General features: G+C 41.6%; 1 protein-coding gene across 2 annotated transcripts in view; it reads left to right on the top strand.

Moving 5' to 3' along the window:
* LOC120568250 (neuropilin-1a-like) overlaps nucleotides 1-26,224 on the top strand; it is a 103,703-nt gene that overhangs the window by 16,286 nt on the left and 61,193 nt on the right. For both annotated transcript variants that reach the window (XM_039815635.1, XM_039815634.1), the window contains exons 3-4: nucleotides 9,800-9,981; nucleotides 22,705-22,932. In XM_039815635.1, the coding sequence (XP_039671569.1) occupies nucleotides 9,800-9,981; nucleotides 22,705-22,932 (410 nt within the window). The remainder of the gene's footprint in view (nucleotides 1-9,799; nucleotides 9,982-22,704; nucleotides 22,933-26,224) is intronic.

Raw genomic sequence — 26,224 nt, 5'->3', positions numbered from 1 at the left:
GTGTTAGCCTGGAGCTCCAAGATCAATGATCCACAAAGAACAGGAGAGTAATTTTTGGTTTCTTCGTGACTGAAAAGCTCATTTGGCAAATGTGCTTATCCTCCTTTAACTTAGTTTATTTCTCAAATGCAACTCGTTAAGTCACAGCACCAGCAGGCATCTCTGCCTAATAACTTCATTCTCTGACATGAAGGCAGGAAACTGTTTGCTCTTTATCTTTCTATCCATCTGTCAACTCGACTCTCTCACTGCCAATACAAAGCGATCCCTGCTGGGCTTTCTATATGTGTGTTTGAATCGAGCTAGCTAATTAATGTTGCATGTTGTCAGGAACAAGAGAGGTGAATGTATGGTCGGCCAGGCAGATGAACTTGTCGAGGGTTAACACGTGTCAAAGTGCAGTTGAAGTGACACAGTGTTTATTGCTTTGCCCCTCACTCGCTTTAGAAAGGTGTGGATTGAGTGTCGCTTGACAGAGTGCCTTTTTCCTCCCAAATCTCTAAGGTGCAGACCGAGACGTTTAGCCTTTCTCTGAATTCAGACTTAGAAACGCCCTTCTGTGTTTAAGTCTAAAGTTACCCAGACAGACTCCGGATGTAGTTACAATTTTTCTGTAGCAGATGCAACTTTTACTTTTTGTCTGTGCAAAAAGTAAAGCGTTGCAGTTACACCTGGATGTTTTTTAATTATATGTATCCAAAACTCACACACAGAGTTGCAATACTTTGACCCTCAGAGAAACTACTTTACCCCCCCACCACCTCTCTGAAATGTCTACTTTGACTTTCGTTTTTCTCAACTTTTTCACATTAAACCTCACTGAGTTTCCACCAAATCTCATTTCATCCTTCAGGGTCCCTAAACAGTCTGTCTAAGAAAGAAAGGGGGAAATGGTGTTCTCCTTCCCTCCTCTGTCAGATTAAGGCTTCCTAAATGAGAACAAATTCCACCTCCTCGTCTCCGTTTTAATTTCCCAGCAGGATTGTGCAGCCGTGGCTTTGTATCTGCACGGCCGAGGTTGAAGGATGAGGATATTCATACTCTGGCTGCTTGGCCCAATTTATTTTTGGGGGTAGAGGAGTTTGTGTGGTTCTGTGTGTGTGTGATCTTACTTATTTTAATAGGATTCTTTTCAAAACATTTTCTACATTTTTAGAAAGTGTACTGTAGATACTGGGGTTACCTAATAATGTATCATTAAATCAAGGTTTGGATGTTTCTGTTTGTTTTGAAATGTGTTTGTTTATTGCTTCTGATAAACAGTCATGGTCATAAATGCGATGTGTGTGGGTGGACCGATGGCAAGTGTAAAACTGATTATTTCTGAATATGAATATGTGTTGGGAGTGTGTATGTGTACAAGAAAATGGTATTTAATGAGTGCTCATAGCTCTAATGAGTAGTTCTGCAAACATTAATGAGTTTGTGTTTGCTCTTGTATGTATATCTTTGTGAGGACCATTATTTTGATGTTGAGAGTCAGGACGTTTTTGGTCCTCACTTCATCTAAGGGCTATTTTATTGTTAAGACTTGGGTTTAGGTTAAGGTCAGGGGTAACAACTGCTGAGGACCAATGAGAGTGCAAAGATTTCAGGACAGCAATTCTGTCTTTCTTGCTTGACACAAGCCAACCTCTTAAAATGACGGTTATATCTAACTAATTTGCAAAAGCAAATATGTTTAAATGGAAATGAAATGATGCCCTGACAATGAGTTTATCAACATAATGAGAAAGGTTGTTAATTAATGAAAATGGCAAGCCAAAATGTTGATACTGAACGCATCAGTAATTGTTAACACTGGCAACAGATTTCATTTGTGTTCGCTCCTGCAATACAACACTCTGACAATAAAAGTTTTTTAATGGTTTTGTTAAGGTACTCAGCACTTGGTTAAGGAAAGTCTTGGTTAAATATGGCAGCAGTAAATTAAAGCACAGGATACAATGTGTTTTACATTATTAACATTTCACTTAAAGGCACAACTTTCCCTAACCCTTACCTAAGTCTTTTTATTACCTGAATCTAACCACGCACAGGACACAGGATGCTAACCCTGTTCTCCAGTGTCAAAGTCCAAAAATGTAGCTTGTGATATTAATCAAGGCATGCAGTTGGGACGTAATCACAACGTAATTGTGAAAACAAACGAGCATTAAATAAACCTAATTTTGAGGAGACTGAGTTGCACAGCCTAGCGAGTATTGCTCGTTAGCAATCATTGTGTAAATAAGAAGCCTGTTTTCATGATTTTGTGCCAAGCAGCACATATTCGTTTCCTGTAATCATGGAGCCAAGGGTCACGCCAAAGAGGAACATTTTAAGCAAATCTCTACAGAACTTCAAGGTGAATTTCACCCTCATACACAACATGACCTCTCCCTTTTGTTGTGTCAATCCCACACTGCCTGCTAGCCCATGATGCTTTGTGAAGCAGTTAAATTGTATCCCATAGAAAATGAATAGGGGCTGCACCACATACATTGGCTCTTAATGTGGGAAAAGTAGATTATTGCAAGCATAGAAGTACAAACTTGAATACAAGTGAGTAGTTATGCATATATATATATATATATACATGCGTGCATGCGTGCATGCGTGCATGCATGTGAATGAGGTGAGAAACGAGAAGGGATGGACTGGTGTGTGTGTGTGTTTGATGGCAGGTGGCATCGTAGTGTGTGTTCTGCTCACACATTTGGATGAAACACACACGCGTGCCATCTGTAGCCTCCCAGCAGAGCTCAGAACGACTGGTCATACTGAGTTTAGCGGCACTAAAACACAAAAACCACTCATGTATTACAAAATTCACATAGTCCCCACATGGCAGCCTACAGCTTCCCCAGTGTGTGTTTGTGTCTTTGTGTGGACTTGTATTACTCACATTGTTGGGACATAAATCTGCTCACACGGTCACATTTTTGGGACTTACCTCCCAGTAGGAGACAAAAACTGACCAAAAGGGTAAACCATGTGTTTAGGGTTAGGGTTAGACATGTAGTGGTTATGGTCAAAGTTCCCACATGTCTCCCGGGAATTAATGTAAGTCAAGGTAATGTCCTCCTTTGTGATTAAAAGAAGGGTGAGTCTACTTGTTTCAGAGAGGATAAAACTGCAAATGCCATTGTCTTGAATACACAATGTGGCATTAACTTCCATATTCTGGACGGTGTTGAGCCCACAGATCAGCTCAATTGTGTTTTGACCCCAAAACATACTAACCTTTAACCTTTAGCATGTCTGTCCAATTGTATACTATCACTGACAGAAGTTGAAATTGGTGTGCTGTGCACTTAGTCTTTAAAAAGTCTCAGTAATGTTTCAAAAAGCGACACAAGTCCAAAGCAAGAATATGAGATCATGTGGACAGGTGTGAAAAGTTGTACTGTGTTACTTCACATAGTCTTTGGTTTAAATGAAGCTTGGATAGCACCTGTACATGATTGATTACTCTGCTTTGTGGGATCTTAAGATACATTCCAGATGAAGTACTGTATGTGCTGTTTGTTTGGTGTGAAAGCTCTGTCAGGGAGCATCATAAATGACTAATAACAGGAAACAGGAAGTAACAGGATGTTTCCTGAATTGTCTGACCATTTTCTTAGTTAGTGCAGTTTCTTTGTTCAATGAGTAAAGACAAAGGGACTTCGCATTGACCACATTCTAAGACAGCAAGCAGCACTGGAACTATTTAAAGTATTCATGGTTAACTTCAGGTTTAGGTGTCAGACCCTCAGAATCAAAGATCCTTCTCAAGTCTACGCACACAAGCCTCAACGCACAAGGATGGCAACTTCATCGTTTTAACTCCTGAGTATTTGGTTTGGGCGTATCAAAAGTGGAATGTATCCTTTTAAAGCCACATTGTGTACAGAGAAGTGCAAGTTTTTCGGAGGAATCTTTTAATGTCTGGAGAGGAAGTTAGAGAGCAGACAGTGTTTGTACAGACAGATCCAGATGAAGGGAAAGACACGCGGATGGAAGAAATGAACGACAGAGGGAGAGAGGTGTGACGCTGCTCTGGAGAAACACTGAGTCATTCCCAGCTTTAGCTTTGCTTTGCAGGAGGTTCAAATATAGTCATAGTCAAAGTGAGGCTCAAACGTCGCTCTTGAAATGCTCCCCTGATACCTTCCAGATGTGTGTTAAGAAGTTAGCCACGGGTGGGGGACACACAACACAACACGGCGAGCATATTAATGAAGTGTATGAACGAGCAGGGTTAGCTCAGTACTCCAGTAGCTTTGGAAGGAGGTGGGAAGGAACGCAGGGTTGTGTGAAAGTTCCCCTTCTCCGTCTGGATCTGATTTATTTAAAGAGATAATCTTCCACATCCCCATTTGGGTTCAATATGCTAACATTGTCAGTGCCAGGTAGTCACTGCTTTGGTCAGTTTGCTTTGCACTTACTGACTGAACTGTATGAAGGTTTTTTATTCGATTGCCACTCTGATTCATTTCTGTAGGTGTTACAATTTTAATTTTTTCAAATCAGCCATTGTGGAAATTGCTGCTAATGCTAACTTATGATTTTCAATTATTGTTATATTGATTCAATCTCAAGTCAAGATTCTATCTCACTTGTTCTGGAGCTTTCTACTGCATCGCACAGTCTTCGTCGCAACATGTTTCAACTTTCCTTTTTGATATGGAACTTATATTATAGTGTTGCATTAGCATCTTTAACAAAAGAATTGATTATGGTGTCAAGACTGTGTCCTTTAAAGCCTTATCTTTGATTGATGTTCAACTCTAGCAGCTAGTTAGGAGGAATATTACAATTACAGTTTGTCACCTGTAAATCAAATTGGGAATTTGCGTTTTTTTTTAGCAGTAAAAGATGGAGAAGTTATAAAGGTAGGTCCCCCACCAATGGCCATGGCATATAGCCTGAGAGGCAAATCCCAGTGCAAAGAAAGCCATACAATAACAATTGAGGGTGTCCTGGATGAGAATTTCTGCATTTTTATCAAAGATTATTGGGGATGGAAGAGGTTGCTGTTTTAGTGAGTAAATAAAAGTGTAATTGTAACTGAGTCTTATGTTTTCTCGGTAAAAAAAATAAAAAGCTTCAATGGAATAAATTCATTGATTTGGTGTATTTTATATCAGTTGGTGGTATAGAGATCCCCACGCCACACATTTTCTTCCAGATTTCTAGTTTAGCCAACACCTCTTCAAGATACCGCAATGATTTTATACATCTCCTGACCTTCTCTTGCACTTCCTGCTCCTGGTGCTTATTACGTTTGACGTTTAGCCCAATTGTACTTACTTTCCTGTACATGACTGTGGGTAAGAGTGCCAGTTAATAGCATTAAATGTAAATTTAAATATCTGCTGTTGGGCCCCCAGATGGAATGGCGATTGTTTTGCCCTTGAGCAAGGCATTTGTTAGTGACAGCTGCATTTGGAGGGCATGCCTAGCCAGTTTGGTTAATGAGTGTTGCGAGGGGATGGAGAGCCGGCTGCAGGGCTGCAGACTGAGAGACTCTCTCTTAACCAGAGTGTGAAGAGACAGAGCCACTTCATTAAACGGCCTGTCTCGGTAAACACCTACTGCCTCCAGGACTGGCTGCACTGACTACTGACTGACTGACTGAGTGACGCCATCTGCATGCAAGACACACAAACACACACACACACACACACACCATGTCTCTCTGCCTATGGCTCTTATTTTATGAGCCTCTGTAAGACACAGCAGGATGGAGAGGGGGAGCGAGGTGGAGGTTTGATGCTATGAATAAAAATGCCATCCAATAAACATCACCGTCGGCTCTATAAGACTTTACAAGTGAGCACTTAAGTCCATTTCTCACCGGGCATGTAAAGCTTTCTGTGAACACATGGAGACTAAGACTGACTGACAGAGAACAAAACAGTCAGAGATGGAGAGAGAAAGAACAGATTTTGTACACCTCCAGCTCAAATACCACGATTTAAACATCGGAAACATTGTTTATGCTCTGAGCTGTCAACGCCTCGGATGCATTATGTTGCCTGGAAATATGTTTGTTCATTTGGTTTATTAATCTCATTTGATATAAATGATTACGGATGATGTAGCTGCAGCAGTAATATTATAGCTTGTTCCCGGATGTATGGACAGTAAAATGTGGCTTCATCTGTATAGGTTTGGTCTCTGCTTTTGCAGCTGCTGTTGAATTTGTATTGATTACCTATGCAATTTTAATTGTGCATTTGCTAGCTGCAACTTCTCCTGTATGACAGTGTTAGATATACTGCATTGATCTGGTCTCTCTCAAAGGATAACATCTTTTTGCTGGTTTCTGCTGAAAAATAAAAAGTTAAACATCCTCACGAATACCATATCACAGCAATGTCCCTGCTTCGATTCCCGGCCCGAGGACCTTCGTTGCATGTCCCTTGTCTCTACTTCCTGTCTGCGTCTTCACTGTAAGAAATACAAAATAAATTCTTTGTCTTTTTTTTTAAAGCTATTTTTCCATTTAGAAATTAAGCTTGTGGGCATTAAACCTTTTTGAAATGTAGTCTATACTTGTGAAAAAGATTTCAAAACGCATTTAAAGACTTTAGGAAAGTGATACCTCCGACGCCCTCCACCTTAGAAACCTTAAAGAATCATCTTTTTACAATTTACAAAACGAAATCAAAGAAATAGTCAGACACATATTTGAGACACACCATTTAATCAAGATGTCTGTGAGAGATTCGAGAGAGAGAAAAACAAATTTCCCACGTCCAGCTCATGAAGGGACTCTTTGAAAACCCCCCACCTAACAAGCTGTCCGTCTGCATGCTAACGCTGTTAGCCAGGAGGAAGAATCAGCAGTCAACAGAGGAATTCCTTGAGCCTGAGACAAGCTGACTGAGGAACTTGGGTCCGAACCTGCTGAGGAAGTTTCTCACCATGTGGGAAGACAATGACTGTTTTTGTCTTTTCTGTACATCTGGCTGAATGGGTTGAGTACAGAATTTGCAAAGAATATTCAGTATGTGCAAGGGGCAGATGTAGTCCAGGATGAAGGTTAGTGCAAGTGTAGTGACTAGGGATGGGGGGGGTTAAGAGTCAGTGTCAGTGGGGGTCCAGGGCCTTGTTGATGAGGCTGACTGTAGAGTATTGCTGTAGGGAAGGGTCTCATTAAAAATACATTCCACACATTCCTACATTAGAGTTTTTACTGCTGATCAGCAAGCCGCCATGCCGATGGAATATTTTGATACTCTACCCAGCTTCCTTATAGTTGTCTTGTCAGAGAGGTCAGAGGTCAGCTCTAACACAGAGACCCCAAAGCTGGTATGGATTTTCTGTCTTGCTCAAGGACAGCACAGCTGATATGGGCACACAGGCCCAGGCTCTCTGTTTTCAGCTTTTAGATACTCGCCAGGCCATGTTGTTTCCACATCTGGCTGCAAGAGGAAGAAGCTTATTATATCACATAACATTCTGTATAATATGTTTCATTTGTATAGCACTTATCGAAACAGTCACAAACGGCTTTTAGACAGTATGGTAAAAATAAAAGACAAATGTGTAAACAAGGAGAATGTCGAATATGAAAATCATGGTAAAAGAATGCCAGCAAAACACTTAGAAACAGCTCTGTGAAGACTATAAAAAGTCACATGTTCCGCACAAGATGTTCCAGTCTTAATGTCTGAGGCATCGGAGACTACATCCACTGGGGTTTCCCATCCAGTCAGTCAGAGGGGAAAATCTGAGGCTGGCTCAGAACTGATGGGCTGATGATCTGTTGGGAATCTTTGCAGTATGGTTTTAACCGTCCTGATGATATCAAACATGTCTTGTATGTGTGACCTGGTATGCAAAGTCCTGTACACATTCTGTAGTGTGTAGGGAAAAGCTATAAGTATACAGGGAAGTGCATTTCCAAGATAACAGTGATGTTACAGAAGTCAGCATGAAATTATCATGACTGGAAAAGTCATGTCAGGCACCTAGGGGGGGCCAATCCCTAAATCGGATTTATTTCCCAGTCTCAACACATAGTTGAGACTGGGGCTGTGCAATTAATCAAACCTTTAATCGTGATTACGATTTCGGCTCCTAACGATCACAAAAACAGAGTAATCGAGAAAAACGATTGTTTTGTACATTATGTTTTGCAAGTGAACTCTTCCTTGGTCTTGGGTTCTGAATAAGAAAAAAATTTCAAACCGGAAAAGAATGAAGGGAAATTTCACAGTTCAAAGTATGTTCTCTGTTGGTTTGTTTAACTCTTTCACTGTTTTTTAAGTTCAATAAATGCAACATATTTTCAAAAGTCAATGAGTATACGTGTCAAATAATCCTGATTTCAATATTGACCAAGATAATCAGGATTTTTTTCCATAATCTAGCAGCCCTAGTTGAGATTGAAGTGTCCAGTTCAGCCTGAACATGCATGCATACAAAAGAACATGCAAATCAGGTCATTTTTCACTTCAGATGTAGACCAGTGTATATATGGAACCAAATATGTGGTCGGATATTTTACTTGTGGGAAAAGAAATAAATGATTTTCTCTGTATTTGTACACAATCTGGAGACATAGAAGTTACACTCACATGTTCCCTACATGATGATTTATAGATCTTGTTCTTTGCGATTAAATGTACCTTAGATAATATGACTTTAGATATTGATCTTTTCACCGTGCAAAAGAAGGTAGATGAGCAGATGTTGCCATTGAATAATTCACCGTACAGTTGCTGTATCTGAGAATCTTCTTGACTGTAGAATGCTATAAGTCTATAAGTCAGTTATATAAGCTATAAGTCAGTTTAGACTAAGAAGTCAAAGTAATCAATACCGATGTAGAAGCAGCCCACGTATCCTAATTTTGATCCTCTTGTACGGGTCAAGCTCCAAAATGTTTGATCCTACACTTCCCATAATGTAATTTGATAGTGTCTTTGGTTAGACCCTCTTTGCCTCCAGCCTGTAACACCGGCTTTCTCTTTAACATTTGTAGTAAATTGACTTTCTTGTGTGAAATCAGTGGAATGACTCTATAAAATGCACCCAGCTTCGGCTTCCGAGTTCCGAGGTAAATGGAACGCACTATTAAAACATAGAACTGCAGTTGAGTTTTTGGACATATTAATTAGGCTCAGACGCAACAATTACTCATGCATATGTTCAACAGCTGTGTGCATTCAAGCAAAGACGCATAAAAAACACTAGGAGGAACACCGGTGCCCAATAATCCGTAACGTTGATGTTAAAAAGAGAGATAATTGGCGCCTGGGTAGCTCACCTGATAGAGGGTGAGGTGACAGAGGTTTGCTTTTCTGTCTGTTTTTTTTTTTCTCATACTAATGACACATGTCCGTTTGTTTGTGTGGAAAGCTTTTATTAAGCAACTGTAGGAAGGAATTCAGAAATGTCAACAGATGAGCGCATCAGCGCACACGGGGCAACGAGTGCACATTAACACAGGCGCACACCTACATAATAAGCTTTTGTAAGTTTATAATGTTCAATGCCTTATCGCGCTGATGTGACCGAGCCCGACCCGAACCTGAACATCATTTCTAAATATCTGTCCGAACCCAAATCCGTATCCATCCTCTATTCTCGACGCAGCGGCCGCTGGTTCGACTCCGACCTGTGGCCCTTTGTTGCATGTCATCCCCCCTCTCACTCATGTCTTCAGCTGTCCTATAAATAAAGGCCTACAATGCCCAAATGATCTCAATCTCAATCTCTCAAAGAGCTCATATTCATCCAAAAGGTCAGCCCATCTTATTTATCACTTTGTGATTTTTTTTCAACAACCTAAACTTGTATTTCCTCTCTCCTCCTACAGGTACGACTATGTGGAGGTTTACAACGGCGGGGACGAGCTCTCAGCCATGTTGGGAAAGTTCTGCGGGAAGATCGCACCGTCTCCGATCATCTCCAGCGGCAGCCAGCTCCTCATCAAGTTCGTCTCTGACTACGAGACACACGGGGCGGGATTCTCTGTGCGCTACGAGGTCTTCAAGACAGGTGTGTGGTCTGTGGTTTCATGATGTCACTGCTGAAATGTCCTTTGAATGTCCTGAAATGTTTGGCGCTGCTTGTATTAGACAGCAGCATTACCTGATAAGCCTAAGCTAGAACAGAAGCGGAGCTGCAATTGCTCTGCTGTTTTCTACACACTCCGCTGAATGTGATGAATCGCCTCATGGGACGCAGCCAATTTAAATTCAATTGTAGTTTAGCCAGGTTTCCACAGGTTTGTTCTGTAGCTTTTGGATCAATGGCATGCATCGACTTTCTACAATGAAAAATAATCAGCAGTAAATACTTTTTTTTAAACACATTTGACATATTTTAGGAGACTGGTACGCTGTTAAAGGACAGCAGAAGGTGATAACAAATCAAATTGACTAAAGTTGTAATAATGCTGTCCTCTTAAAGGGAAATCTGGTGACATACAACCTGGTTTTCATTTGCAGAGTGTTAGCATTTTACAAGGTAACCGATCACTAAAAAGATGTCTGACACGGTCAGGTGATCATACCGACTAAAATTATTCCTGTAGTTGTAGGGAATCTTAGGGCGCTTTCACACCTGCCTCGTTTAGTTTGGTTGTATCACACTAGAGTTGGTTTTCCCCCTTGGTGCGGTTCGTTTGGGCAGGTGAGAACGCAGTAATCGCACTCGGGCGCGCACCAAAAGCATACCAAACAAGTCGAACTCTGGAGCGGTGCGTTTGTGGTGAGAACGTGATCCGACCTCGAACCGCACCAACTATACGTACTCCTCCAGTCTGAGCTGAGGTCTCCTGTAGTCAGGTGTGTTCAGGAACCTGTGATGCAGCAGAGAAGCAAACTGTAGCAACTTCAGTGTTTCTCTCACAGAATTAGACAGCAGTGAAGCTCGCCGTCCGTCACTCGTATCTCCGTGGTCAAACCAGCCGCCGCTAAAGTTGGAGACAGACGCCGGCAGAGCAGAGCGAAGTCTCGGAGACCAGATCAGACGTAGTAATGTCTCTCGTGAAACAATGTCAGATTATTTTAATGAAATGAGCTGGTTTGACCACTAGACCAGAACACAGGACCTTCTTCCTGCATTTACTTTCTTGCTCTCGCCCCCAGACACATCTGACCAATAATGTTCCTGCGTGATTTGTAATGACGCATTTTGGTACACTTGGATTTTTCCAGATGTGAAATCAAACCGAACCAAGGGGAAACCGCTCCCAAGTTTACAAACTCATCAACTGATATCTCACAATGTTAATGCAGTGGGAAGTTTCCCATTCTGTAACTCATTCTACCGTCACCTCATGAATGCAGCACAAACGCTCTATCTCGCAATGTTAACAAAAAAAGGGAAAAATAATTTGTGTATTTGCCCCATAATTCAGATCTGGTCCAAAATGTAATGGGCTCCTCCTTGGGCCTGGCTTCACCCTTTTTACGAAAATCAGGCCAGTAGTTGTTCTATTTAATTGCTGACAAACCAACAAACAAACAGACAGACAAACCGAACCGAAAACAGAGGTATTAAATATGACGTTATGTGAACCAAGTAATATGACTATATGAAAACTACATGTCGAGAAATGATAATAATATATAATACAATATATATCATATAATAATGATAATAATAATTACAGTCTAAATATTGAAATTATTTATACCACATGAATTCTGCGCACGTGTGCACATGTACCTTTTCTAAAATAACCTTTCAAAGATTATAGTTCAAGTTGTTTCCACACTAATGTCCAGGGCTGTTCAAACAACCTGAGCTGAACCTCTGGTACACTGACCTCTAAACCTGAAAGGTAAATAAACTCAAAGACCCAGAATTCCATTGGAGGAACAGAGAGTCCCAACAGGGGCAGGATGCAAGCAGGATGGACCTACATAAACACTGCCTGTCGAGGAAGGAACCCTGCTCCCGTGTCCTACATTTGTATTTGCTCTTCTCTCTTGGGGCCACTTGAGTATCTGCCAAACGGCGAGTCTCCTGTGACCACTTCCGTTTCCACCAATAGGGACTAGAGATAAATCAGATAAAAAGGGAGCACGCAATTACGTGAGGTTCGTCTTCTTTTTTCATTTGTTTTCACCCCCGAGAGCAATAATCATTCACAGAATCACAGGATCCAGGAATAGGAATCCCCAGGTTGACTAATGTTGAAAGCATTGTAAGATGAAAAATGGATGGGCAAGTGTTTTTTTTTATGTATTTAAATGAGCAGTAAGACAGTGATCCGAGTAGGGTTAGGGACCTAATTCACACCGGAGCTTCTTTAGGCTCTGCACTGTCGAATGTTCTCTCTAAACTACAGAGTATGGCCCTTCTTCTGATACACCTTTCAAATCTAAATCTCATCTGTCATTTCAGGGTGCAAAGTGGAGCCTTGACTGATTAGAAAGTCAGTGTAATGAATCTTTAAAAGTAGGTCACCTAGTATTATCAGCTCTTCCAGCTGGGATTTTTTAAGATAGAGCTTCCACATAGATGTGTGATGATTTCTTTTTGAGCTTTGATCACTGTTATAATGATCAAATCAGGATTTAAAGTAAATTCATAGTACTCTCTGGGTCACCGTGCTGTTTACTTTCAGAAAAGGTCCCACTTTATATCTTTTTTAAAAAAAAATTATGAAATAGACACCTATGATGGTGGTGGAAGTTTGAAGAGTCTAATATGACGGGGATGAACCACCAATTTAGATATGTACATGGAATTTAAAGGGTCAGTTCTTCCACCTCCAGTTCCTCTAGTGCTATCACGCCAAGCATGTATCTAAAAACCTGGACAAATAAAACCAAACCTATCTGCAAAGATAGAGTCAAGTAAGAAAATGTTGTTTTTCCAATGTGAGTGAACCGACCCTTTAAGCAACTAGCTCCCATAGATTTAACTCAGCTTTTACTGGACAAACTCCCTAAACTGATGAGGATCATGTGTTATGATCAGAACAACAGCTACTACATGGACCTTGTGGTCAGACTGGTTGACCATCTGAAAGCTGAGATATTTTGTATTTTGTATTTTTTTAAGTGGATCATCACTCTGACTTCCAAGAAGTTAGTGGATGAATAAAATGAGTGAGTTTGATTCCCTCATGTTGTCAGGTCTGCTGGTCTGAACCTGCAGGGTATGGACATGTCAGGTGTGTGTGTGTGTGTGTGTGGGGTTTGTATGTGTGTGTGTCTGCACGCTGCTACTGCTGTCCCTCCTTGTGTTTGTCACAGAAACAGAGCAACTGTTTTCCTGTTGTTGTTGAGCACGTCCGCCCGCAGTCTGCTCTCTACTGTTTAGCTGCAGGACTTCAGAATGTGTGTGTGTGTGTGATCAACCCTTCTTGTGTGTTTATACAATATCTTCTTGTCTTTTGTTTGTCTTATGTTGCTACGTGCCTGCAGTATCTGTCTGTTGTTGAAATTCTGTGTGTGTGTGTGTGTGTGTGTGTGTGTGTGTGTGTGTGTGTGTGTGTGTGTGTGTGTGTGTGTGTGTGTGTGTGTGTGTGTGTGCGTGTGATCTACCCTTTTGTGTGTTTACACATTATCTTCTTGTATTTTGTTTGTCTTATGCTGCTACGTGCATGTACAGTATCTGTCGCAATTCAGTGTGTGTGTGTGTGTGTGTGCAGCAGACAGGTGCACGGGACCCCAGGCTCATTTAGCTAATGGGCTGTTTGTCCTTGGAGGCAGCAGGGGTGACCTGCAGATGAGATGGATGCTCTGGCACAGAAGAGGGGCTTCGAAACTAGGACAGCCAGTGTGTGTGTGTGTGTGTGGGGTGTATGTGTTGGCCTCAATATGGGTCCTCTAACAAGTTAAAAACAGCACTTGTACTCACTCAGGTAATCCCCCTGCCATGTTGCTGCCTTCCTTCTCGCCACATTTAAAAGCCATTAGAGTCGGAGCAGCATATTGAAGCTGGCTGCTAAGTGGAGCTGCTGCTCTGCTTACAAACAGGCTTTTTACTCTGTTCGGTTCGGACTCCCCTTTTTGTCTCTCTCTCTGCCTGCTTTTGTCCTCTGATCTCAGAATATTTTTGTACATCTAATAGTGAAATAAAATAGTAATCTGTGAAGTATCAAAATATATATATTTTAGACATACATTTTTTATATGTCATTTCTAAGTTTGCATATATAACAAAATAAAACACTTAATACAATAAAAGTAAAGTAATAATGATCGGGGGGGTGTACGAAGACATCCTACAAAAAAGCAAGGTAAAATGATTAGAAGAAGTTGAAATCAATCAGTGGTCGCTGCTATTAATTTGAATCAATGAAGAAACAAAAAGCAATCAGGCAATTTGTAACACAATTACCAAAATTGTAACAGTGGTTTCTTGTATTTGATTTTTCTTTTATTTTTTATTATAAAATAAATATAGCCTATAAATGGTCATACATACATTACAACAAATACATATTATATTAAATTGCCGAGGATAGACTCAATAAAATGAAATACATAACTTATTTCCATTCTAACATGGAAGACAGAGACACAACTTTCACAGAGACACAGTTGTCATATCACACTGTACCAACATGTAACCATGACCACCAGAGATATAGCCTACACAGTTAGGAAAGTCCGTAGAAATACGAGCAAACAAACTGTCTCAATATGAAGACATTTTCTGTTATGATTTTGCACAGGTTTTTTCAGTATTTAGATTTTTGGATTAACAGAAATGTCCGTACACTTCACTTTTTTCAGTGTGTGTAGCTAGCACTGAGGACACTGACATCATGTCCTCTGTATTTCTTGGAACTGGGGGATTTGAAGTACCTGAGGAGTTAGTGTCAGACACATGGTGGATGATTTCTTTCAAGGCTTGTTCTGACTTAGAGGCAATATCATAAAGTCCTGTTTTTACCTCTCCTCCCTTGTTTTGGTCCCTCTCCTCCACGTCTGTCATTATGATGATAAAACCCCAGAACGCAGCCACAAAGAGCCTTAACCCTCGCTCAGATGACAAGTTCTATTTGGCCTTAAAGATAGCGCGGTGCAATAGCGGGTAAATCTCTGGACTAATGAGCGTCGGGCTGTAAAGCTCTGGCACATCCGTCTCTCATAACCATAACCATAACTCCACCCTCTGCTGACCACAGAACATTTATAGATGATAACCATGTGAGCCCTCCTCAGCGTCCTGGAACTATATTTGCACCGACTCTCTCGCTTTATTGCAGGTTTTTAAACCAAAAACACATGTCTCAGTGGTTAAGTCGATAAGGGGGGGATCTTTCCTACTTTGAGCCACAGTTGATTGAAGGGTCGTTGATAAAAAAGATTAAAGACAGAAAGATGGATGGGCAGAGAATGAGAGATGAGAGCGATGTTACACATTGCGATAGTGATGTCACATAATAACAGATAGGCTTCAACACACAATAAGGTTTGTATGCGGCGTCTTTGAACACTTTCAAATATGAAAACACACAGTCACGTATTGGCTCGCTTGATTTTTGAGGGGCAACTTTGTCATTTTGGGACATTTAAACAAGAAACAGAAAACAGAAAAGTGATTTTTTTTTTTGGCTTTGTTTGCTGGACAGTTTAGCCACAAGGCCAAAATTACTGATTAAAGGATTCGTGACATTTTTTAACCTTTTTGTTATTTTTCATGAGTTTATGCATGCATTTATGTTTTGAATGAAGCAAAGTCTGGTTGAAGGAATGCAGGCTCTAAATGCTTTCTAGTTTACAACATTGTTGATGCAGCGGTTTTTTATGAAGTCAGCCATTATTCCACTTTTTAGATGTTTACTTGCTTGTCCTCAGATCAGAAGGTGCTTTGTTGCTCTCATCCACAAGCTCTGAAAAGAATCAGCTGGGGATGGACTCGAAAACCGACCAAAAGTTGCCCATGAGGTTCAGTTCTCACATTAAGATAAGATAAGATATACTTTATTGTCCCCGAAAGGGAAATTTGTTTTGGTCCTTTCCGCAGCTTTACAAGGACAACACAAAATACAGAAAATAAGCATCTCTCAACACACACTCTTATGCAACACAAAACATGCTTTTGTATACATTAGCCAGGTACCTATATAGTAAGCACACATATTGCACAAAATGACATGGTGCACTGACATAACGCACAACCCAAATAGCCTACTTATTGCACAACTAACATATTGCACAACCCCAATAGCCTACGTATTGCACAAATGACATAATGCACAACCCAAATAGCCAACATATTGCACTCTCTAGTATTGCATGATAGAACAACATACATTTTTGTTTGGCTCCATACACTCTAAGTCTTTGCAGAAAATGCATCCTCTGTTGAAGTCTGGAACAGAGAGTGTTCACGTGGTCCTTCCAGCTAAGTGCATTATCGATATGTACACCAAGGTACTTGTAAGAGCCAACCTGAGTAATGGGTAAGTGGTTGATCACTACAGGCCTGGTGTCGCCTATGGCCTTTGGGTCAAACACCATCTCCTCAGTCTTGGTCACATTTAGCACAAGATAGTTGTCGTCGCAACACTGGACAAATTCCTCAATGTCCGTATGATACGCTGCTGGGCTTCTATCTTTATGCATAAGGCCGAGGATTGCTGTATCATCGGATAATTTAATAATATAATTGTCAGTGTGGAGTCTAGTGCAGTCGTTGGTATACAGTATAAAGAGGACTGGAGAGCTGACACAGCCCTGAGGGGCGCCAGTGCTGATTGGCCTGGGCTCCGTGAGAGCATTATTCACTCTGACCTGTTGGGTACGGTTTGTTAAAAAAGTAAAATACCAGTTGAGAATAAAAGAGTTAACATTCATGTGTTTCAGTTTCTGGATGAGCATGTGAGGCTGCAGAGTGTTAAAAGCTGAACTAAAATCAACAGAATGCGTGTGTAGGCCTTGGGGTCCTCAAGATGTTTACTGACCAGATGTGAAATGCTGTTAATAGCATCATCTGTGCCAATGCCCCTGCCTATAAGCAAACTGAAAAGGATCTAAAAACACACCAACATCTTGCTTAAGAAATGACACCATTATACTCTCAAGACATTTCATGACAATGGATGTCAGTGCCACAGGCCTGAAATCATTATTCACCTTAGCAAGGTTTTTTAGGTACAGGTGTAATTACTGATTTCTTCCACAGGGTAGGTATGGCGTGTGAGTCTACTGATTTTTGAAAGATTGGGCACCATGCAGGTGTCAGCTCCTCTGCACATGTCTTTAGCAGGAATGCAGATATTCCGTCTGGCCCAGTGGTCTTAATACATAAGTCTTTAAAAAGCAATCTGACCTCCTGAGGTTCTATCACCAGCCTGTGCGTCCTGCTCTGTGACAAATTGACTCTAAAACATTCGTCCATTCAGAGGAGAAGTCCCGAGATTCAAATCTCAGTTAGAAGTCATTCAGTTCATTAGCTTTTTGCAAGTTAGAAATTACCTTTATCGTGTCCCATAGATTTTTTGAGTTCATTTCTGTAAAACTTTGTTCAATTAATTCTTTATGTCTCCTCCTGGCTGCCCTGAGCAAGTGATTAAGTTCTGTTTGCACAATTTTCAGTTGTGCTCTGTCCTGGTTCTTGAATGCCAATTTCTTACGGTTGATACAGTCTTTATCCTCCTTAATTGTTGTTAGGATATACAGTTATTACTATCTGAGGTATAACATTGTCCACACAGAATTGTATGTAATCCATTAACAGTCTCTGCCGCTTTATCTACGTCCAGCTCATGACAGATACTTCGTTCTGTGGAGAGAAAGTAACCTTTAAGGGACTCTTTACACCAGTCTTGGTGTATGGTTTACTGCTCTTGAGAACAGTTCTGTAAGTAGGGATGAGATGGACTACGTTATGGTCCGAGTTTGACAGCGGGGGTTTAGACCTGCTCACGTAGGCATTTTTCACATTACAATAGCACTTATCAAGGATTCTATCCTCTCTTGTACCACATGTAACGTACTGTGAAAATTATTAAAGGGATAGTTTGGATCTTTTGAAGTGTGGTCAGTGTGTTAGCTACAGTAGATGGCAGTCAGCACACCCCCCAGTTTGGAGGAGTAGGCAGGAGTACCAACACAGAAGCTAAGCTATGTCCTGCTGTGGACCGGGGACAGTAGCTAAACACATTTTAGACTAGGGATAGACCAATTATGGACCCTGGCTGATTATTGGGCCGTTTTGTTGGCATTTTGCAGATGATCTGTGTCAGTGTTTTATTTGCCTGATAACTGATGAAGTTGATGAATTAAAAAGTGTTCTACTTTGGCTCGGCTACAGCTCTGTGTCTGTCCCTCTGCTTCAGTTACACTCACCACTGAGTCTGACTTAATGTCCCCCCCCCCACTATCTGACTGTTACTGGGGATTATGTTGAAAGTTTCTAATTCATTAAATAATTGCTTAAAACATTTCATTTTCATTTTCACTGTAAATGCATATCGGTTGCAAATATGGGTTATCAGTTTCATTAACTACTAATAATCGGTATCGGCCTTGAAAAACAAACTTTAGACACCTAAAAAGACGACCTTAGTTTAAATGGATGCTATATTTAGAATATTTTTACTGCTTTACTTTGTTGTCAGATAGCTCGATTCAACGTGGAACTGAAGCCGTTTTATTGCCCTCTTCAAAGCCACCAGACTCCTTTGACAGAAACAGTCATTTTACTTCGCAGAACACGGAGTTGCTGCTCTACCGCTGCCTCCATCTGTAAGTTTATGTCATTGACTTGGGTGTTTTAAAACGGTTGGGAACAAACAAAAAATATATTTAAAAAAACTAACCAATGGAGGCAGCGGTAGAGCAGCAACTCAGGTTAAATTGCTGTTTTTGTCAAAGGAGTCTGGTGGCTTCGAAGAGAGCATGGATAACGGCTTCAGTTCCCCATCGCAAATGGCTGTTTGAGGGCAAGGTAAATGGGTAAAAATATAAAATATCTAAGCATCCACTTAAACTGATGTGAAATGTGTTTAGCTACTGCCCCCCGTCCACAGCAGGACATAGCTTAGCTTCTGTGTCGGTACTCCTGCCTGCTTCTCCAAACTGGGGCGCGTGCCGACCGCCATCTACTGTAGCTAACACACTGACTATGGAGAAGTAGCTCATACAACCACACAGTCCAGTCTCGCTCTTGCATGATAGCAAAAGAAAAGGTGTGGTATTAGTTGTTTTATTATCCAGACATTGTATGCACTTTCAAGGATATTTCTGCCCTGAAATCCCATTACTGTCATGTCTGACCTTGATAGACATACAGCAGCAGAGATTTCTCACAAGGGCTAGATTTACTCAACCCATCTGCACATTTGACAGACACACACACACACACACACACTCACACATGCATACACTGGAAAGTGTGCCAGCTGAGCACGATAGAAGCCTGCCTCATCCCTTACACGTCATTCATCATGTCGCCCTTTTAATGACACCACCTGTGTCAACAGCAAGGGCTCCAGTGGAGTGTGTGTGTCTGTATGAGGATTCATGTTTACAGGCATGCTCAGCAAACATGCAGGTCACATCTGGCCTGGCAACATAAGAACCCCCAACACACACACACACACACACACACACATACAAACCCCTCGTGCCTCCTAAGGGACGCTTGACCCTCGTCCAGGCCTCGTGTCGTCTTTCACCCTCAGAGATCAGTCACCGTCTTGTAACTTCGCTCATGTCACTTTACGACTAGAGAGGTGTGAACTGCCAGCCGCCAGTTGACGGATGCGAGCCGACTCAGAGATTTTCCACGAGCGGTATCGGCAGTGTGGATGTGACTGAAGAGAGAAAAGCTTGTGTACAAAAAAGCGACAATGACATAACAGCTGCTGTGTTCCCCCGTTGCTCTGTTTGTACTTTTATCAGGAGACACTTATGTCATATGTTACCACTTAGTGGATTTGTATTTGGTTTTCAAATGTTAAGTGTTGAAAAGCCTTTATTTCATTATCCTACAATCCAGAGGAGCAGGTGATGCTTACCAGGAATGATGTGGGTGGGTGAAACTCTGTTTTGTGTTGTATTAGTGAAACAAATCACAAACAAAGGGTCTCTCTTGCATAATGCTCTCTGTGCCTGTGTGTAACATCATGAGCAAAGTCCAAACAAGCTCTCAAGGGTATACACTCTTATCATCACAAGCTGAATGGCACCCTTGCAAACATGCATACTTCATATAGTAAAATGTTGCAGATTTATGCATGGAAATAAATAGAAATGTGGCTCTAAAACATAAAGATCAACACATCGACTTATTTTAATGTCGCATACATCATGTTGCAAATGCATTGAAAGTTGAAACAAAAATGTGTATCTTCTCAGGAAAAAGCCAAGACAAGAAGTAGAGCTGGCAGAGACAGAACATTAACTTAATGAAAAGGTGATCAAACTATACGTGGACATTACCTGCAGAATTTAAGTCTTTATTTATTCAGCATATGATTTTACAGGCCTTGATCATAATGTAGTGCAACATCATCGCACTACAACAATGGTGAGAATAGAAAATGAGCTAGGTAAAAACAACACAGCTGATGATCTTAACACTCGAAGGTGTTAGGTGCAAAATGCATGAATGAAAGTGTGAGATCATTAAACATCATCGTCCAAGGGTGCAAAATAACAGCAGGCGATGTTTGTGTGGATTTTCTTTTGTGGAAGTAAAACATTATTTATATAGTCCTCATTTAAAATCTGGGTTACACAGAGATATATGGTTACAAATGATCAGGGGCGTAGCACAAAATTCTGGGCCCTGTAGAAAGGCATTCTCTATGGGCCCCTCCCCGCATCCACAGCTATTCAGCATCTTTTTGGGCCCTCCTCACATGAGGGCCCTGGATACTCAGTCCCCTTTTTCCCCCCAGTCGGACTCCCCTGCAAATGATTATAAGTGCTGTACATACCGAAAAATTGATATTTATCAAAAAGCAGCAAGAAAAAATCAGAGCATTACAGTAAAATCCCTCAAAGATAATATTGAAACACAAAGCATGTGTGTATTAACCTGAGATGGACAAAGTGAATCCACAAAGTCGAGAGCAGCACTAATATTTGACTTGAATACAGATTATAAGGTTGTGGTTGAATGATTATGTAGGGTAGCGTGTGTGCCCATTTGGATGTGTCTAATGAGCTAATAGGGTGGTATTTGTCCGTCTATGAGTGCATCTTTTTTGTGTGTGTGTGTGTGTGTGTGTGTGTGTGTGTGTGTGTGTGTGTGTGTGTGTGTGTGTGTGTGTGTGTGTGTGTGTGTGTGTGTGTGTGTGTGTGTGTGTGTGTGTGTCAACAGCCTCTCAGTGTCTGCCCCCCAGTCACAACACAGACACAGACGGCTCCGACATGGGGAGGGGACCAGTGTGTCTGATTGGACGGAGACGACATGAGTTTTGTCAATAAAACATAGGTTATATTTGAAGAAAATCGTAACTCCTTATTTGGTCTGTTACTGGCTCTTAACGGCTGAATTCTGCTCATTGTCCTATTTTTAAGGCAAATGAGTCACTTTATCTGGATCCAGTGTGTCCAAGTGTTGTTTCTTATTTCATGTGCCATGTGTTTCTTCCACAACATTGTTAAAAAGAGAAAATCCTGTCTCACCAAGAGATTTTTAATGAAGGGAAAAGCCCCCCCCAAAAAAAAATCTTAAAAAAAAAAATAACTTTCAGGGTGTTTCAAAATGTCTATATCCTCATTTTTGCAGAAGGAAAAACAACAAAGTTCAAAAATATAAAATACTGACTAAATGGTAAACAGTATCAGTCCAAAGAGGGACAAAGGTTTCTTTCGAGGATATTCTGGCAGACTCAACATTCAAAGACCTGATGCACGGAGCAGCTATGAATAAATCATTGTCTCAGCTTTCAGTACCACGAATGGATTATTTTTCAAAAAAAATACTGAAAGCCATATTTGAAGTGAAAAGGATGTGTGAACACCAACCCCTGAGAGTTCACACCTCTGTCCGAGCGAAAAAATAGTCCCTCTGTCCAAACACGTCCTGACATTTAAAGGTCCTATGACATGCTGCTTTTTGGATGCTTTTATATAGACCTTAGTGGTCCCCTAATACTGTATCTGAAGTCTCTTTTATATAGACCTTAGTGGTCCCCTAATACTGTATCTGAAGTCTCTTTTATATAGACCTTAGTGGTCCCCTAATACTGTATCTGAAGTCTCTTTTATATAGACCTTAGTGGTCCCCTAATACTGTATCTGAAGTCTCTTTTATATAGACCTTAGCGGTCCCCTAATACTGTATCTGAAGTCTCTTTTATATAGACCTTAGTGGTCCCCTAATACTGTATCTGAAGTCTCTTTCCCGAAATTCAGCCTTGGTGCAGAATTCCAGCCACTAGAGCCAGTCCCACAATGAGCTTTCCTTAGGATGTGCCATTTCTATTGAGGAGGAGAGAGAGTGTGGCCTTGACCAACTGCCATGCTTCGCTCGTTTGAAAGCCATGATGTCTCTCTCTCATGGGTGGGCCAGATTCTCTGGGCGGGCAAAGCAGAGAAAGGGGAGGTAACCTTGCTCCTTATGACCTCATAAGGAGGAGATTCCTGATTGGCCCATCTGAGCTTTCATTTTCTCAAAGGCAGAGCAGGATACCCAGGGCTCGGTTTACACCTATCACCATTTCTTGCCACTGGGGGACCATAGGCAGGCTGGGGGAACTCATATTAATGTTAACAAAAAATCATAAAGTGAAATTTTCATGCCATGGGACCTTTAAAAACTCATCTGTGTCTTCTTCTCCCCTCACAGGCCCAGAATGTTCCAGGAACTTTACAGCTCCCAGAGGCGTCATCAAGACACCGGGCTTCCCTGAGAAGTACCCCAACAACCTGGACTGCACCTTCATGATCTTCGCCCCTAAGATGTCTGAGATCGTGGTGGAGTTCGACAGCTTCGACATGGAGCCTGACACCACGCCGCCGCCAGGCGCCCTCTGCCGATACGACTGGCTGGAGATCTGGGACGGCTTCCCCGCAGGTGAGCAGAGAGTTTGGCTCAGGCTGGGGTGGATGAGAAAAATTGAGGAAATGTTGGTCAAAACAGGAGCTCAAACTGGTTAATAAAGGAAATATTTCTAGTGAAGCCATGAATAAAGATGAGAGTAAAGCTGGAATCAACTTGCACCAAAACAAGTGCAGAAATATGATGCTACAACTTGAAATTGTTCATATTTTCATTGTTTTCACTCACTTTAATATCCCCATGCAAGACGTGATCTTAGAAAATACATTTCCCCAACTAGGTCCAAAAAAAAATAATATTTTTTGGCTGCTAACTTTAATAAGCATTTTATGAACTATCAAGGCTATGTTTCAGCTTGAGACCCTGGCAAAGAAATACATTATGATGGCTGCCTGTAGAACAATACAAAATCAGGTCAAAACAAGCTATAAAAAAAGCGTGCATAAGAGGTATTTTTGCCTACTTAATTTCAATTTCTGAGGCATTTTATGAACTCTCAGGTCCTTTTTTTAGTTTGAGCCTCTGTCTCAGAACAAAATAAGCTAAAAATGGATACCCTACCAAGATAGAGCGAAGAGATCAAATGAAAACTGTCAGACAGAACAGAGATGAAGGGTGTAAGAATTGAAGGAGAAACAACAGGTGGAGTGTAAGGGCAGGGAAAAACGGGATGCAGATGCAGGGGCTAAATATGGCGAGCTGTGAAGTAGCAGAGAGAAGAGAAGGATGAGAAGTACTTGGGGCGGTTTCCCCCGGCAGATGTTGACAGAAAACAGAAAGACGTGTGGAGGTATTGGCGAGGAGGAGGGAGGAGAACAAAGGATGGATGGCTCCTCTGCAGGTGGGACCAGCTCGGACTGAGCGATGGAGAAGAAGGAGAACGCAGAGGCGAAAAATAGATAAAGACACAAGGAAGATGTGTGCTGAAGGAGGGGAGGAGGTAGTCTCACATTGCCAGACCTTCCTCCACAGCTCAGGGGAGGAAGGTCTGGCTAGTCCCCATAGCATTCTGGGATGGAAGAAAAACGTGCTCTGGTTTATTGACATTTCTTTAAACCAATCACAATCGTCTTGGGCGGCGCTAAGCGCTGGACGGAGCCACGGTGCCTCTGCTAAATAGTCTCGGGAAGGAACTTGTTTTGGTGGAACGTGTACGTTCAAAAGTAGTTTTAGTCGTGGAACAGAAAACTCCGATTGGACAGATAGTCTAGCTAGCTGTCTGGATTTACCCTGCAGAGATCTGAGGAGCAGTTAACCATAGTCCTCACAAATCCACCAGAGGTTAGAACGTCAACACAGAGGAAACGGAAGGGGACGGACATCCGGCCGAAAATGAGGGACATCAGGTGGAATTTCCGGTGGCAACGGAGCAATCCCGGAAATAAAACGTCGTCAATATAGACTAGGGAGGAGGTGAAAGTGGTTTTATTTTTTGGGAGACAACTTTTCACGTGTTGTGCATATATCAGTAATAACAGGATACATTGGCACTTTCAAAGTAACTTCAGCCAATCATTGAAGACCCTGGTGTCGTCAGAATTCTTGTTTTGTCTGAATGACTTTAAAATACCTTAATTTTCAAGAGAAAATCAGCTCTCTGGCTACACTGATGTTGAAATAGAAAATTTTAAAAATGAAAATTTCAACTAAACTTGGCTTGACTTAACACGAGAAAAAAAAGAAGTGAATCTTGTATAACGTCTAATTCTGACCAGGCTCATTGGTTTCCTAATTCCACCAAACAAAACCTCAAAAGTCTCTTAAAAAGTTCTTAAACTTACAACTAAAATATACCAAATACTAAAGAAGATGCCTTGCTACTCATTGGTTTCTTGTTGCAGTTTAACAAAGGGGTTCATTATTTTTCAACTTTTTCATCTCCACAGCTAAAACATAGCCATGTCACTAGTCAGGAGTCTGTGCCAAGTCACATTCTTCCATTGAAAGGAATTTCAAAGAGTATTTTTCCTGAGCAACACATCTGTGTGAAGGAGCATTAAAACAACACAAACAAGAAGATGGATACAAAACTGCCCAATTAGGTGCTAAGACTAAGATGAGAACATCAACACCACTTTCATGTCTGTGCGGTACGATGAATATGAAGCCACAGCCAGTAACCAGTTAGCTTAGCTTAGCATACGACTTGAGATATTGGAACCAGCTAGCCTGGCTCTGTCCAAAAGTTTAAAAAAAAATCCACCTTTAGTAACGCCTTTACTTCAAAACCCACTAATAATAATATAATAAGCATTTTTCCACAAAATGTTACTAAACAATGCCTTTAAAGGTGCTCTAAGCGATATCACGCGTTTTTTAGGCTACAACATGTTTTGTCACATACAGCAAACATCTCCTCACTATCCGCGAGCTGCCTGTCCCCTGAACACACTGTAAAAAAACGCGGTCTCTGTAGACAGCCCAGACTCCACAAACGGAAACAACAACAAACTGCACCAACCTGCACCACCAAACATAACAAACAGTCTTCCAGCCAATAACCGACAAGAAGGATTTTGGGGTGGGGGTTGGGGGGGTTAGTGCGCGGAAGCACGGAAGGGAGGGGGAGGGGACGGGATGAGGAGGAGGGAGGGGCGAGCTAGCCTCGGTTTTGTTTGAAAATGCTTCGAACGTCAACAAGAAGTAACGTCACCCAACATCGCTTAGAGCACCTTTAACATACAGAAGTGTTAGTACGCCCACAGTTGATAATAATCATAAATGGCTCTGCTGTTAATGTGGTAATTTCAATCTTTTACTTGAGACTCGTCCTCCTGTGCACACATGGAGGCTGGATGTACTGAGAGAGACTCCTTCACAGCTTGCTCAGTGTTCCCTCACCAACTACATTTGGAAAATCGGCTCTTCGGCACATGAATGACGTTGGCGCATCCTGCTCCACTCTCTGTTCACACTCCTCCTCTGGTTTGGACAGCGTTTTTTCGGCTTCCATTGTTGTCTAATTAGCCGCACAGTGTGCAGATAATGGTGAGAGCTACATACCTTGGACAGGCATGAGAAGGTTGCCAGGATGCCCACAATACCTGCTGCTGTGCCCAATGCGTTGCCTGGTTATTGCCAGGGAGGAGACTGGCATGGGAAAAACCTGAGGGACACAAAGACTGGCACAGGTATACAGACAGTGACACACACTTTAAAGCAGTGCCAGCATACATAACATGCCAGGGCTTTTCCTGTCGTATGATCTGTGTGTGTGTGTGTGTGTGTGTGTGTGTGTGTGTGTGTGTGTGTGTGTGTGTGTGTGTGTGTGTGTGTGTGTGTGTGTGTGTGTGTGTGTGTGTGTGTG

Source organism: Perca fluviatilis, chromosome 11, assembly GCF_010015445.1.
Source record: "Perca fluviatilis chromosome 11, GENO_Pfluv_1.0, whole genome shotgun sequence".
In the NCBI taxonomy this organism is placed as follows: Eukaryota; Metazoa; Chordata; class Actinopteri; order Perciformes; family Percidae; genus Perca; species Perca fluviatilis.
Note: the sequence above shows the minus strand (reverse complement) of the source record. Positions and strands in the feature narration are given on the sequence as shown.